Source organism: Gadus macrocephalus, chromosome 4, assembly GCF_031168955.1.
Source record: "Gadus macrocephalus chromosome 4, ASM3116895v1".
Taxonomy (NCBI): Eukaryota; Metazoa; Chordata; class Actinopteri; order Gadiformes; family Gadidae; genus Gadus; species Gadus macrocephalus.
Window position 1 is genome coordinate 18,618,782 of NC_082385.1, and position 14,370 is coordinate 18,633,151.

The following is a 14,370-nucleotide window of genomic DNA, read 5'->3' on the forward strand; positions in this document are numbered from 1 at the left end:
CAAGCTTCTGGCCCGCTGGCAGGGGCCCTATCGGATTACTCATAAGCTGGGGCCGGTGACCTACGAGCTGGAGATGCCAGGGAGGCGTAAGACCAGGCAGGTCTTTCACATCAATCTCCTCAAGGAGTGGCATGAGCGGGAGTTGCCGCTCAGCCACCAGCTGATGGTGCGATCTGTGGGGGAGGATGAGGATGCTCCGGAGCAGTTCTTTCCTTCGCAGGTCCCCAACACTGAGCCCGATCTTTCTCACCTGACTGCTCAGCAGGTGCAGGAGCTGCGGGCCATCATCCCAGAGGGGATGTTCTCCGAGCAGCCAGGGCACACAGCGGTGGTGGAGCACGACATCCAGCTCAAAGACTCCAAGCCGGTGAGACAGCGGATGTACCGGATTCCTGAGCGCTTGTTGCCTGCACTCAAGGAGGAGTTGGAGGCAATGAAGCTGCTGGGGGTCGTTGAGCGGTCCTACAGTGGCTGGAGCAGCCCTGTGGTTCTCGTTCCTAAGAAGGATGGGAGCCTCCGCTTCTGCATCGACTTTAGGCAGCTGAATGCCCAGTCCAGCTTCGACGCCTATCCAATGCCGTGGCTGGAGGACCTCCTAGAGCGTCTGGGAAAGGCGCAGTTTGTCACAACGCTTGACCTCTGCAAGGGGTATTGGCAGGTGCCGTTGGGTGAGGGAGCGAAGCCATACACGGCCTTCCGTACCCCTCAAGGTCTCTACCAGTTCACGGTCATGCCTTTCGGCCTGCAGGGGGCGCCTGCGTGCTTCCAGAGGCTTATGGACCGTGTGCTGGATGGCACAGACACCTTTGCAGCGGCGTATTTGCAGCGCCACCTGGGGGCAGCACCTCCAGCATCTGGGGGAGGTGCTGCGCCGCATCAACGAGGCTGGACTGACGCTCCAGCCAAGGAAATGTGCCCTGGCTCAGTCTGAGGTCAGGTACCTTGCGCACATTATTGGAGGAGGGGTGATTAAGCCTCAGAAGGACAAGTTGGAGGCGGTCCGGGACTGTCCACGACCCCAGACCAAGAAGGATGTACAGTCTTTTTTGGGGCTCGCTGGGTGGTACCGGAGATTCATCCCGAACTTTGCCACCCGTGCCTCTCACTGATCTGACCAGGAAGTCGGGGTCCACGAAGGTCAGGTGGGAGGAGGTGCATGAGGGGGCTTTCCAGGACCTGAAAGCAGCATTGCTCTGTGAACCCGTGTTGCAGAGTCCGGACTTTGAGAGACAGTTCACAGTACAGACAGATGCCTCTGGAGTGGGACTGGGGGCAGTTCTTCTCCAGGGGGAGGCCGAAGAGCAGAAGCCGGTGGCTTACATAAGCCGAAAACTCTTTCCCCGGGAAACCAGGTACTCCGTAGTGGAGCTTGAGTGTCTGGCAGTGAAATGGGCCCTAGAGACTTTGAAATATTACCTGATGGGCAGAGACTTTTTACTTGAGTCTGATCATAAGGCATTGCAATGGTTGGGGAAAATGAAAGATTCAAATGCACGCATAACACGATGGTATTTGTCTTTGCAGCCGTTCCAATTTCAGATTAGGTACAGGGCAGGGAAACAGAATCCCGTAGCAGACTTCCTGTCTCGTCACCCTAGTGACAAGCCTTCAGAGGGGGGAGGAAATGTGAAAAGCGAGGGTCGCATTTCCCCAGATGCTACCATTTAGCCATTTACCTTTTGCATGCACACATAGCACCGCACTACAAACAACCACACACCACAGTTTAATACACTCCATTTATTTACAAACATGCTAGATAATTCACACATACATGTGTTTGTCAACTACCCTTCTTCCTGTCCGTCCGGCAAACTAGTCCATGGGGAACGCGTGCCGCATGGGAACTAGGGCTTTATTTTCTGTTCCGGGACAGTTCATTTGGTTTGCTAATGGCGGGGGTGGTGAGGTAGCGTTTGTACTTTGGGTGTCGTTATGGTTGGTGTGATTTATTTATCAAAGACTGTGTTGTGGGTGTGTGTGTGTGTGTGTGTTGGTATGCATCGTTTGATGAACATATAGTGTTGGGGCTATTGTTTTGTGGTGTTTGATTGATCATGTGATATTGATGTGTCACCTATCCCAGTGGTTTCTCCCAATCGGCCCTGATTGGTAGGCCTATTTAATGGGGAGACATGGGAGGGGAAAAAGGTCGGGCATTTGACATGCAACAGCTTGCCGAGAGGCTGTATTATTTTGTGTGATCTTTTTGTAGCTTTTGGGCACTGTAAATAAACCGGCACCATTTTTGCAACCTTCAACTTTCTGAGCCGACTCCTGCTTTTTGACCAACTGACTCCTTGGTTGCGTCCCGTCCCGCATGTGAGTTGGGGGTTCAATACCTCTTTCCCACTCCGACGTCAATGTCGGAGTGGGATTATGTCTGAATGGAGGCGGTCCCCGAATTAGCCATATTATTTGGCCATAAACAGCCATTTGAAGGTTCAAATTCATGTGATCATGCATGTGTCTCAGCGAAGACTGCCAACCCGCTATCAAAATATCAACTTGTCAGGTTCAAATGCACTCATGGCTCTTAAAAGGGATGGGAGATGGCACTCGCATTGGTTTATTGCATGTTATGGTATAAACACACCTACAGGTATTCAGACCAACCCATTTTAGATTTGTGTCAGGCGCAAGACTCATTTATCCGCCGGTATAATAGCAACAGCGCCAGAGATCCGCCCACAAAGCCACTTCCGTTTTGCGCTTCTGACTTAAAATAGGGCCCTTGGACTAGTACGACGTCATACCCTGATGACATTGCATTATCCACCACTTTTTCCCCAAACTCTCCAACACTAACAGAAACAGAGTCATCACATAAGCCTACATTAATCCTGGTATATATCGGGGAGCCGCGGTGTGAATTACCCACAGAAACATCCACCACCGCCCTATCTGTTCCCCCTGAGCTCCCGCTGGGCGAAGATATTGCAGTTCTGTGTTTGTGCTCGCGCCCTAATCCACCGCACGCCGTGCATCCAGGGATACGATCAGGGAGCCATCTTGGGTAAATAGAATTAGGAGTCGACTGAAAGCCGCTCTCCAGCTGAGCATCGGGATCGCTTCGTCTTCTTCCTCTCCTCCGCACCTCCGAGCCCCCCTCCGACGAGGTCGCATGAAATCCTGTAGGATCCACACAAGCACTTTTATATGAAAACGTGTGTTGGTTCTAGTCAGGAAAGCTAAAAGAAATGTTGGACTGAGGGTTTCTTGCTTACATTTCCTACCTCACAGCAGGGGGTAAAATGGGATTTCTTTCTTAGTTTTTGTCGGGGGAGGGAAGGATAAATGGAATTATTCTAATCACTTGTGAGCGATGGTCTGGCGCCCGCCAATTACATGGCTGGACCTGGTAATATCGTTTTCCCACCCAGAGAGTGTGTGTGTGTGTGTGTGGGGGGGGGGGGGGGGGGGGGCTACATCGGCGGCAGGTGCGAGGTAAGCAATCGGCATGAAGTAGGGCTTGCGTGTGAAGTTGTGTGTGGGGGGGCATACACTGGTACCAAGTGTTTGTTCTTCCAAGACCCCTATCGTCAGCACCCCCGACATGTACCGTGCTGACCCTCCACGGGGCTCAGACAGACCAGTGGTCACCAGGGCAACCAAAAAGCCGCACTTACACAGCGGGGGCGGGGGGAAATTTGCGGCCACATGCGGCGCCGGCCTGCCTTTGATTGGCCTGTTTCCGTCTCACCTCGTGACTGACGTGTTCATGGAGAAGTGCTCCTCACCGGCGGGAAAGGGCGAACGGCGTAAAAGACGGGGGGCATGTAAGAACGACTGCCGGAGCCGACCCCCCCTTACGCCCACCACACGGCGCTCTGGAAATGGCAATTGTAGGGCAGAGAGTTCGCTGAATGTGGAGTTCTCGTGCACATAGCACTATTATGGGTCGGCCGAAGCATTTATACTAAGAGAGAGTGAGAAAGAGATAGAGACAGAGAGAAATAGAGAGAGAGACGGAGAGAGAGAGAGAGAGAGAGAGAGAAATCAATCCCTCTAATGATCACTGACATGTTTTTGAAATAGAGCATCGTCGGCCAGGCTCACTGATAAACCATTTGATGTGATATCGTTTTCCGACGAATACTGCTAAGTGGACTTTGCAGTTGGGCAAACCCCCATTCTCACACAAACCGATCTTTCAATGGCCGGCCAGTCTTTTTTGTGCCTTATCTTTGTGAAAAAACTGATATGCATACACGTGCACACACAGCTTATTAGTGTCACACATACATAAGCATACAAAACCTATTTTCTGACACACGCACGCACACCCCCCCGCAGTAATGGGGACAGGAGGAGATGCACAGTCGAGCTCTGCTGGGGATGCACACTTCTTCCCGCCGGCTAGTGGACGGTTGCCCGGGGAGACACCATTACTCACTAACCTGTCAGGGTAGACAAGGGAGGAGGGGGGGGGGGGGGAGTAGGGCTGCACTTACCAGCCTGTAGGGCTGGTAAGTGTAACCACTTATTGCTATGAACAAGGTTAAACAAGTCTGTGTTCTTCTTTCTAAAATTCACTCAATATTTTGATACAGGCAAAGGCAAAATATCACAAGTAATGGTCTTTGGTGGGCTGAACTGGAGTTGGGGGGGGGGGGGGGGGGTGGTATTGTATGTCACTAAAAATGTTCGGGGGGATTTGGAATAATTGTAATTTCAAAATTATATTTTAAATTCTAATAGATGCAGCTGAGTTGTTCTTATCATTAGCACTGCTTCATATAGTAGGTCTGAACATTACCAACAGGCTTTTATGGGTCACTTAAACAGAGAATAATGTAGAATGAATCCTAGGAAGGGGCCTGGGTGCCATGCATTGCTTGTTGTCTGTGTTTTCTGGCTAAATATATGTATCACCTTTTTGGGCCATCACCCCATCACCAGTTTGCACCCCTGTTCTTAACGTTGTCAATCAGTCCACTGAGGAAGTATAATGTCTCCAAAAATAATGAACTAATTGTTTTTTGACTGACTAGCAGCGGCAGTGATGGAGAGGGTTAAACAACAAGACGCAGCCATTACCATTCGTCTCTGAACCCAAAACATCTGTTTTAATTCCATGTTCCTCGTCTCATTTCAAGGGAAGAATAAGGAAAACGTTGCAGGATGCAAACTTTATTACATCAAGGATGTTTTTACAAATATTCATGAGGATTTCACGCCAACGAGGACACCACCCCCCCACACACACATCCACACAACAAATAACTTTAATCACCCCCAGCCCATCTTTCAGCTCCCCCAACTTTTTTTTATTTAAACAGGTTTGCACATTCTCAAAATAGCGTGTTCTTCTAAAACAACGGGCTCTAATTCAGCCCCGGGGCGAACGCGAGCCACGCAGAACATAAATCACGCAGAGCGCCGGTTGACGGTTCGAGGACAAGGAGAAGAGAGAAAAAATGCTACTTAACATAATGGCTCATTCTTTAGAAATAGATTACCAAACGTACTTAGCCGCTAAACAAAACGGCTCATTCTTTAAAAATAGATTACAAAAACATAGTTAGCCCCTAAACAAAACGGCTCATTCTTTAAATATAGATTACAAAACGTAGTTAGCTGCTAAACAAAACGGCTCATTCTTTAAAAATAGATGACCAAACAGAATTAGCTGTTAAACAAAACAGCTCATTCTTTAAAAATAGATAACAAAACTTGGTAAGCTACTAAAATTAACATTCTTTAAAAAATGTTTACAAGACTTGATAAGCTGCTAAACATGATGGCTCATTCTTAAGAAAAATACAAAAAATGTTAGTTAGGTACTCAACATAATGACTCGTTTAAAAATAAGATATTCTGCAGTATGTTTTCAAGTAATTAAAATGAAAGTCACGTTTCAATATTACTTAAAATTAGTGCTGTCAAGCGATTAAAATAATCAATCGCAATTAATCACATTAATGTCATAGTTAACTCACGATTAATCGCGAGCAATGGCGATTGATCACAAATGTTTTTTCTATGCTAAATATCCCTTGATTTCTTTGTCCCATTAATTGTTCACATTTGAATGCTCTTATCAACATGGAGAAGTGCATTGGCATGCCTTGTGCAAATGTTATTTTATTGATAACAACATTGGCATATACTGATCAAAACTGGACGATACAAAAAAAAAAGCCTATCGTGCAATTAAACGATGAACATACAAACATACTGCCTTGAACATAGCAGTCAGGCTACTGCTTCTTTGTTTTGAGGCAAAACAAATTATAAAAGAATTGCGTTAATCGCACGATAAAAAAATTAACGCCGTTAAAATTGGTTTGCGTTAACGCCGTTAATAACGCGTTTAACTGACAGCACTACTTAAAATATTTGATCTATAAACCTTCCCACAGAGTGAACTGGCATCCAAACCTATCTTAATTCCAGAATGCGGATATAACAAGATTTGCATGAAAAAACATTAACATCCTTCAATATGAGATTGAGTTGTGAAGTGTAAAAAACAAAGCCATTGCTAGCATGGTTCGAAATTAACTGCATCCGAAATGTGTTTTTACCTGCCGGAGTGAAAGAACCAACCGGCCAAGCAATTGTTCTAATAGGCTATGTAACCCTGCATCTCTTTACCTGCCAAACCGTCAAATCGATCGGCCCGTGGCTGTTGGCAAGTGTTCATGTTGGACCCTGATTGCTTACCAGCTGTGTTAGCCTGCCGCACACTGGCCCATTGAAGGCTTCATAAAATGAAGCTTGAATTAAAAACATAAATGACTTTCATCTTGTGTTTAGAATCATCCACAGGTAGTGAGTTTCCCGACACCGTTACCAGGCCTTTGGGACTTTCTTAACAGAAGTCTGACGATGCAATTTATATTGCAGTTAACCTCTCAATACCCACCAATGGAAAATAAAAACAGCGGGCCCTCGAAACAGTTTGCTTTGCGGATGAGGAGGTTTTTAATAAATTCTGCAAATCTGTGAGTAAACAACAGATGTGTTGGGGCATTATTATGAAAATGAAGTTTAAGCGTTTTTTTTGGGGGAAAAATGCATTCCTGTGAAGCTTGCAGTCGAGTTTTAAGTGTGGGCATCAGGGGCGCTTCTTGAGGAGATTGGGGGCTCAGCCCGGACCTCTACTGAATACCTTTTCAAACATGTCTTAATCACCATTTCTTAATCATGGAAAATTTAAATGCATACCTCAAAAACCTTACTTATCGTACTTTCCAGATTATAAATTGTGATGTAAAGTTTTTTTTGTAATAAGTAAAAAGTATAAGTATGGTGTGGAAGCAGAATACTTCACAACTGCGGTCTTTAAACAATCATCACCATGCGTGCGTGCCAAGTAGTTCTGAAGTAGATCTGTTACTCGAACGACAGAGAGGAACCAAAACGTACTTGTTTTTGATCAATATCATCAGCTCTTCGAGGGCTTTTATGCATGATTGGTATCACGGAACAATTGAACAGGCTGTATTTTGTATTATTATATCAAAAACATCCGGGGCTGTAGACTCAGATGCTGTGGCCTGCGTGCAGACGCTCCCTAGACCAGAACCCCGCTCAGGAGAGGAGTTCTGGTCCAGGAAGCGTCTGGGGGTTTTGATTCAAGGGAAGGTGTCAAACATTACAGGGCTGGGGTCTCATTTATAACCGTTGCGTATGCACAAAACGGGGCTGAAATTGGCGTGGCACGCCAAGGTTGTGATCTATAAATAAACAACTTGACGGGAGAATGTGCGCAGTCCTAAGCAAACCGACCCATGCGTACGCATGGTTTGGAGGAAAAGGAGAATTGGCGACACAGATGGCGTGGTGGTGAACTGAAGTCAGACAGAAGAATTGTGAGAAAAAAGTGAGAAGAACGATTATGTTTTATCATCGCCCTTCATACATTTAATTTCAACCCGTATCATGCGTTAAATCTATGTAATCTGAATAATTTAAATCAACTGCGTTATTTCTCAGTTATAACTCCAGAAACATCTCCTTAGAATAGAAATAATAAAAAAACTCTATATTTAATCCCGTCACTCCATACTGTCCACCGACGGCTCGACTGCATGTAATAAAGGATCTGTCCAACATGTGTCAATAACATAATATTTTTATGTGACACTGTAAACACATAATCAAATGTCAATTAAATCCAAAGTGTGGAAAACCAAGCCACACTCCTCATCACAATCGTTGTCCGTTACTCTTGATGCTTTTCATGACAAATCAGGCATTAAAAAGGGGTTATGTTCAAGAACATTTTAGGTGGGTGATTACAAACTGATTATCCAAGGTGTTCTCGGTCAGTCTTATTACCATAACCCTATAAATACAGAGTTGAGCGCCGTGGTAATGCTGCACCATATGGTAGCCTACTTCTGGCGTACCATGCAGGATTCGGAGGGAAAGGGTCTTTAGGGACCATAACGATTTATTGGTAGGCTACATAAAAATATGTAGCCTACCTTTATGTCAGACCACTTCTTTTTTAATTATTGGACTATGCGATCTGTGCTACTGACAGAGTTCAATGCTGCAGCAACATTTTGCCACTCACTCTGCTTTTTGTTGTTGGCGATCCCAATCCCGTGACTGCCGAACAAAACTACTTTTCGGGCCTCCATCTCACTCACAAGTGTCTCCACTTTAACCTCCGTGAAATTTCGCTATTTTGATTTTCTCAGTCCTTCTGCCATTGTTTCCGACAAGACATAATACTTGCATCTGAGTCTGTTTTATATGCAGATCGCATTCATGAGGTCATTTGCATTGACCATTTATGGTTAAAAAGGGCGGAACGTGAAGCTGATTCAGCTGCGCACACTTGTAGGCACTGTGCGTACACAGGGTTTTATAAATCGGAATATTTTTTGACGCACGTAAAACGTAGCTTTTGGGCGTACGTACACTTTTAGTAACGATCCCACGCACAGTTTTATAAATGAGACCCCTGGTGTTTACCTTCTGGAGGGTTTTGGGGTTAGTTTTGTGTTTTATTTTGCTGTGCGTACAGTAAGCGGAATTTCATCTTGTACCATGCATCCAAAGTGGCATTTTGTGGGGCTGAGGTATTTTGTGCATCATAAATCCTTCAGGTTAAAAATGCTTTTAGCTTGTCCACAGCACACACTCTCTCACACACAGATGAGAGCACTACAGCAACTTGTGTACACTGGACTTCTGGCTGTGGTTTCCTGATATTTCGTGGTGATGATCTGTGGGAAGGTTATTTATCCATGTCTATTTAAGTGCATTATATATCTACAGTTTTTTGTTTATAGACTGTAAAATATCGTGGCCCCACACCCACACTTTCACAATAAATCTGATCAACTTAAGAATAACCATATGGCCTTCGGTCTTATTTAGAAAATGTACAAGACCCCTTACACAGCCACCAGGGATCCGAGCTGTTGGATTCTTGACTCTTTACTGAAACGCCAAAACTATTCTACAACTAGTTTCTAAAAACCCTGCAGGATCAACAGAAAAAACAAGTTTTTAAACAGAAAAGTCCAACACTACTCTTTATTCTGGTCGATACGGAGAAAACATTATCACGTCATAATTGTTGGGAAAGTAATAAGTAAAGTGAATGACAACAATAATCCTCAAACAAAGTCATCCTTCAAATCTTCAAGTCATCTCTCTTCTCCGTCTCGTTGTTGTTGTCTCCTTTGTGTTTTGAACCGATAGTAAACCTGACATCTGATGTAGTTGTCGATCCTCCCCGGTTGGTTCGTTTGGTGTGCAGGACGTCCATGGGTCGTCTGTAGGTCAGTGTGATGGTTGTTTGCAGACGGCGTAATGCTACTTCTTGCTGAAGAAGCGGGTGATGCTGGAGGCCACCTTACAGGCGGCCTGGTCCTTCTTGGCCCGGCTGCGCTCCTTGCACTGCTGCGATGTTCTCTGAGGACCAGAGAGGAACACAGAGACACATGCAGGCCTGATAAAACATCAGAGAGGGGGCCTCACCCAGTGCAGAGGAACGAGGAGGAGGAGTCATTGCAAGCAAAATGGAACTAAATTAGACCTAATGAATTACACAATGAAATGTAAATATGAAAAACTAAAATCATAAATGAAAACAATGTAGTGAAGACGAGCCGACCTTACTCTAAAGGAACACCCTCCTTTGTGGTAGCGCTGCTGTGTGCACCTGTGTGTGTTTGTGTTTCTGTGTTTGCGCGTTAGTCACCATTCTGTGGCACACGGTGCAGAGGGTCTGCAGGTTGTCCAGAGAACACTGCCCCCCCCCGCTGTAGACCGGCTGGATATGGTCCACCTGCCAGAAGTCCCCCTCCACCGGGGCCCGGATGATCTCGTTCAGCTGGAACATCAACAACAGCTTCATCATCATTCCCATCTTCAGCATCACCACCGTTACCATCATCATCACCATCATTACCATCATCATCATCTTCACCATTACCAGCAACATCTCCATCATCATCACCATCATTACCATCATCATCATCAACATCATATCATCATCATCATCACCACCGTTACCATCATCATCATTGTTATCATCACCACCACCATCATTACCACCATAACATCATCATCATCACCATTACCATCATCTTCATCATTTCTATTATCATCAGCATTACCATCATCATCAGCAGCGTTACATCATCATCATCACCGTTACCATTGTCACCAACACATCATCATCACTATTACTATCATCACCACTGTCACCATCATCACCACGGATACCATACCAGCACCATCACCACCACCACCACCACCACCACCACAACCGTTACCATCATCATCATCTTCACCATCATCCTCATAACCACCACCATCATCATCATCCTCATAACCACCACCATCATCACCATCAATCATCACCAACGTTAACATAACGATTGACATCATCATCATCACCACCATTTACATAATTATCATCATCATTGTTATCTCCACCATTACGATCGTCAACAAAATTATCACCACCACCATCATCATCACCATCCTCTCCATTATTGGATGGTGATGGTGACAGTGGGTTTGAAACCAAGCACCTCTCTACTGAAACTCAACCCCCCTAACCACCAGAAGATTCACCTAACCCCTACCTGCTCCTGGTGTGACTGGGGTTAACTGTAGCAACACCTAACCCCTACCTGCTCCTGGTGTGACTGGGGTTAACTGTATAACACCTAACCCCTACCTGCTCCTGGTGTGACTGGGGTTAACTGCAGCAACACCTAACCCCTACCTGCTCCTGGTGTGACTGGGGTTAACTGTATAACACCTAACCCCTAGCTGCTCCTGGTGTGACAGGGGTTAACTGCAGCAAAACCTAACCCCTAGCTGCTCCTGGTGTGACTGGGGTTAACTGCAGCAACACCTAACCCCTACCTGCTCCTGGGTGTGACTGGGGTTAACTGTAGAACACCTAACCCCTAGCTGCTCCTGGTGTGACTGGGGTTAACTGTAGAACACCTAACCCCTAGCTGCTCCTGGCATGACTGGATCCTGACTTCATCAGGATCCAGAGATAGAATACTAAGTCTATCTCTGTGAAAGTCTGACCCTTTAAGCAACTTCACCGTTAGAGTTTTTGTGTGTGTGTAGCTTGTTTGTATAAATGCATATTATTTTTATATTTCACAGTTTACGAATAACTTCTTCTGGTATAAGTAAAGTACTCTGGATGTTAATCAGGGGGTTTGGAGGACAAGTTGTAATGTTTATTTTGGTCGCATTTAACCATGACTTCAAAAGTCTCTCTAGCACAGAGCAATCGGCTGCTCACTGGTAGAAGGTGAGCTTAAGCATTACTGCAAGCCACTGAAAACAAGGTCCCTGTAGTAAAGCTGTAACCGTTGACCAAAACGCAAAGGTCCTTCTCAAACCCACGCTCCTCACACTTACAGGGCTTGTTGATGTAATATATTACTTGTTTGGTTTGCTGCTTGTTCCCGACTAGCAAGAGTTGGCTAGCCTTCCATAAAGGCCGTGGGCGATTTAACCACACATCAGTCTCAATCTACACACAGAGAGAAATGTAGCAAACCGTTCACAAGCAAGAAATCTTTTCAACACCATCAATCAAATCCCGCGACACTGTTTATCGCCATGTTGTCGTTGACTATTTTACTTTTCCAAATTGTATTAACGGAAGATTTGCATTTTTAAAGGGGACATATTATGAAAACAACACTTTTCCTGGGATTTTGGGTGTTGTTTTGGGTCTCTGGTGCTCCCACACGCAAACTTTGAAAAAAGTCTGTACATGATTTTTTGAGTGAGATATGCAGTTTTGAAAGTATCCCGCCTACAGTTACCAAACGAGCGAGTCAGTTTTGGCCCCCCCTCCCATGTAGGAAGGGGGCACAGTTGAATATTATCTCCCACTTCCCCACCCCGCTCCGGCGGGGGGAACTCGGCGGCAGCCCTGCAGCTCAGCTCCAATAAATCCCTTTCTCTGCCGGACTGCCGCCAAAGCTTCGGCGGCAGTCCGGAGGAGGTAACATGGAGGAGAAAGGGATTGTACTCCCGGAGCTGAGCTGGCGGACTGTCGCCGAGCTACCCCCGCCGGTCTGGCCGCCGTCGAAGCCATCCGGCCGCCGCCGAAGCTTCTGCGACAGTCCGGCAGCTCCGGCGGTGTACTCCGGGAGCTGAACTGCGGCCGAGGCTTTCCGGCTGCTCTGGCAGGTGTACTCCGGGAGCTGAACTGCCTCCGAAGCTGGCAGGTCCGGCGGGGGTAGGTCTCGGCGACAGTCCATCAGCTCCGGCGCAGGGACTCCGGCGGCAAGTCCGGCAGCTCAGCTCCCGGATTACAATCCCTTTCTCCTCCGTGTCGCGGTTCATGGACTTCAGAGAGTCAAGGCCAAAGTTCCTTCCCCCTCATTTCTTCTCAACCATGACCGATATCCCCCACTACGAGTCTTTACTTGTTGTGGAAATGCCAGAAACGTCAGACGCAGTCGTTATGATTCATAATATCATCCGAGGCGCACATAACATTTGGCCGTGATATTAGATATAATATTTTATAAATACCCATATATAATGTAATTATTATTATTACATTATATGATATGATTATATGATATTACCATGCTGTGGTTCAGTCTGACAACTCATTGATCAATGGCAGCAGCTCATTTGCATTAAAGCTACAGACACCAGAAACAGCGCATACTGAAGGGACTCAAACAGAGGGTAATAGCGGTAGCTATTTTCAGCAAACAGCTTCCAAAACATGTTTTCTGGAACTCAAATACTATGTTTACATGTTGGGAAAACACCATAATATGTCTCCTTTAAAAACGGTTCACAATTGTTAAGCATTGATCCAGCGTCCTGAAGCGGGAGTTAACAGTCTACCAACATGCTCTGCCATCACCCCGGCACCACTCTACCTGGGATGTTCTTCTGAGTCTATTCTTCTCCAGAGGGATAGAAGCCCAATGGGAATGGGTGTTTAATTTAGCGTAGCGCCGTTAGCATAGACAGCAAGCAGAGGTTTGTGGTCAAACCCTAGCTATCTTTGTTGTATTTGGAGACTGGGTTAACCTAGCGATTGTTGGTGCTTGGCACTTGGTTCTATGAACATCCTTACTGCACCGACAGAGATATATTGTTCTCCTTCTTCTGACAAATGTACTTATGGAATAAAGCATGTGCTAAATGCCCTGAATGTAATGTACATGTAAAGGTTACTCGCTGGTGTGGCTGGTAGGATTTTGGCAATTAGGTCAATGTAGGACTATCCAAGTTATCTAGATTGTACAACCCTGCCCATTCCAGGTGTCCAAATCTGTCTACAATACAGAATCCATACTTTTTGTTAACGAATGTGATCAACGGTGAGCCTGACTGGAGGCATTGATAAGATTGGCCGGTTTGAAAAGTTGTTTCAAAGAGCAATCTTGTATTACTGAGATTTCTGTACTAAAAAGTAGTGCAAGCAAGACACTGGTCACATTACGAAAGGATTTCTACATTTCAGGACATTTCACAAATGTGTGTGTGACGTGTTGAATCGAATTGCGCTTAAGACAAATGGCTTTCAATTCAATTCCAAAGATGACTTTGCAGACAGAAGAGATCTTGTACAGACAGATTATGATGAGCCCCAAAGCTGATGGAGAGGACATGAGAGAGGGGGAGCTGGCCAGAGGGATGGAGTTAAAATGAGTCAGAGAAAAGGTGTGAGAAAGAAAGACAGGGAGAGAGAGAGAGAGAGAGAGAGAGAGAGAGAGAGAGAGAGAGAGAGAGAGAGAGAAACAAAGATAGTGATAGACAGAGAGAGAGGGAGAAAAAGATAGAGAGAGACAGACAGAGAGAGACAGAGAGAGAGACTGAGACAGAGAGAGAGAGACTGAGACAGAGAGAGAGAGACTGAGACAGAAAGAGAGACAGACGGACTGG

The 14,370-nt window shown here is 45.9% G+C and overlaps 1 protein-coding gene and 1 long non-coding RNA gene across 4 annotated transcripts in view; both read right to left on the reverse strand.

Annotated features, from left to right (window-relative positions):
- LOC132455137 (uncharacterized) overlaps positions 1-14,370 on the reverse strand; it is a 278,945-nt gene that overhangs the window by 129,257 nt on the left and 135,318 nt on the right. The gene's annotated exons all lie outside the window — the stretch shown is intronic.
- Positions 9,472-14,370, reverse strand: part of zranb3 (zinc finger, RAN-binding domain containing 3) — a 106,070-nt gene continuing 101,171 nt past the window's right edge. For all 3 annotated transcript variants that reach the window (XM_060048809.1, XM_060048808.1, XM_060048810.1), the window contains exons 21-22: positions 10,172-10,303; positions 9,472-9,882 (exon numbers count right to left, since the gene is read on the reverse strand). In XM_060048809.1, coding sequence (XP_059904792.1) covers positions 9,784-9,882; positions 10,172-10,303 — 231 coding nt within the window. In that variant the 3' untranslated portion in view covers positions 9,472-9,783. The remainder of the gene's footprint in view (positions 9,883-10,171; positions 10,304-14,370) is intronic.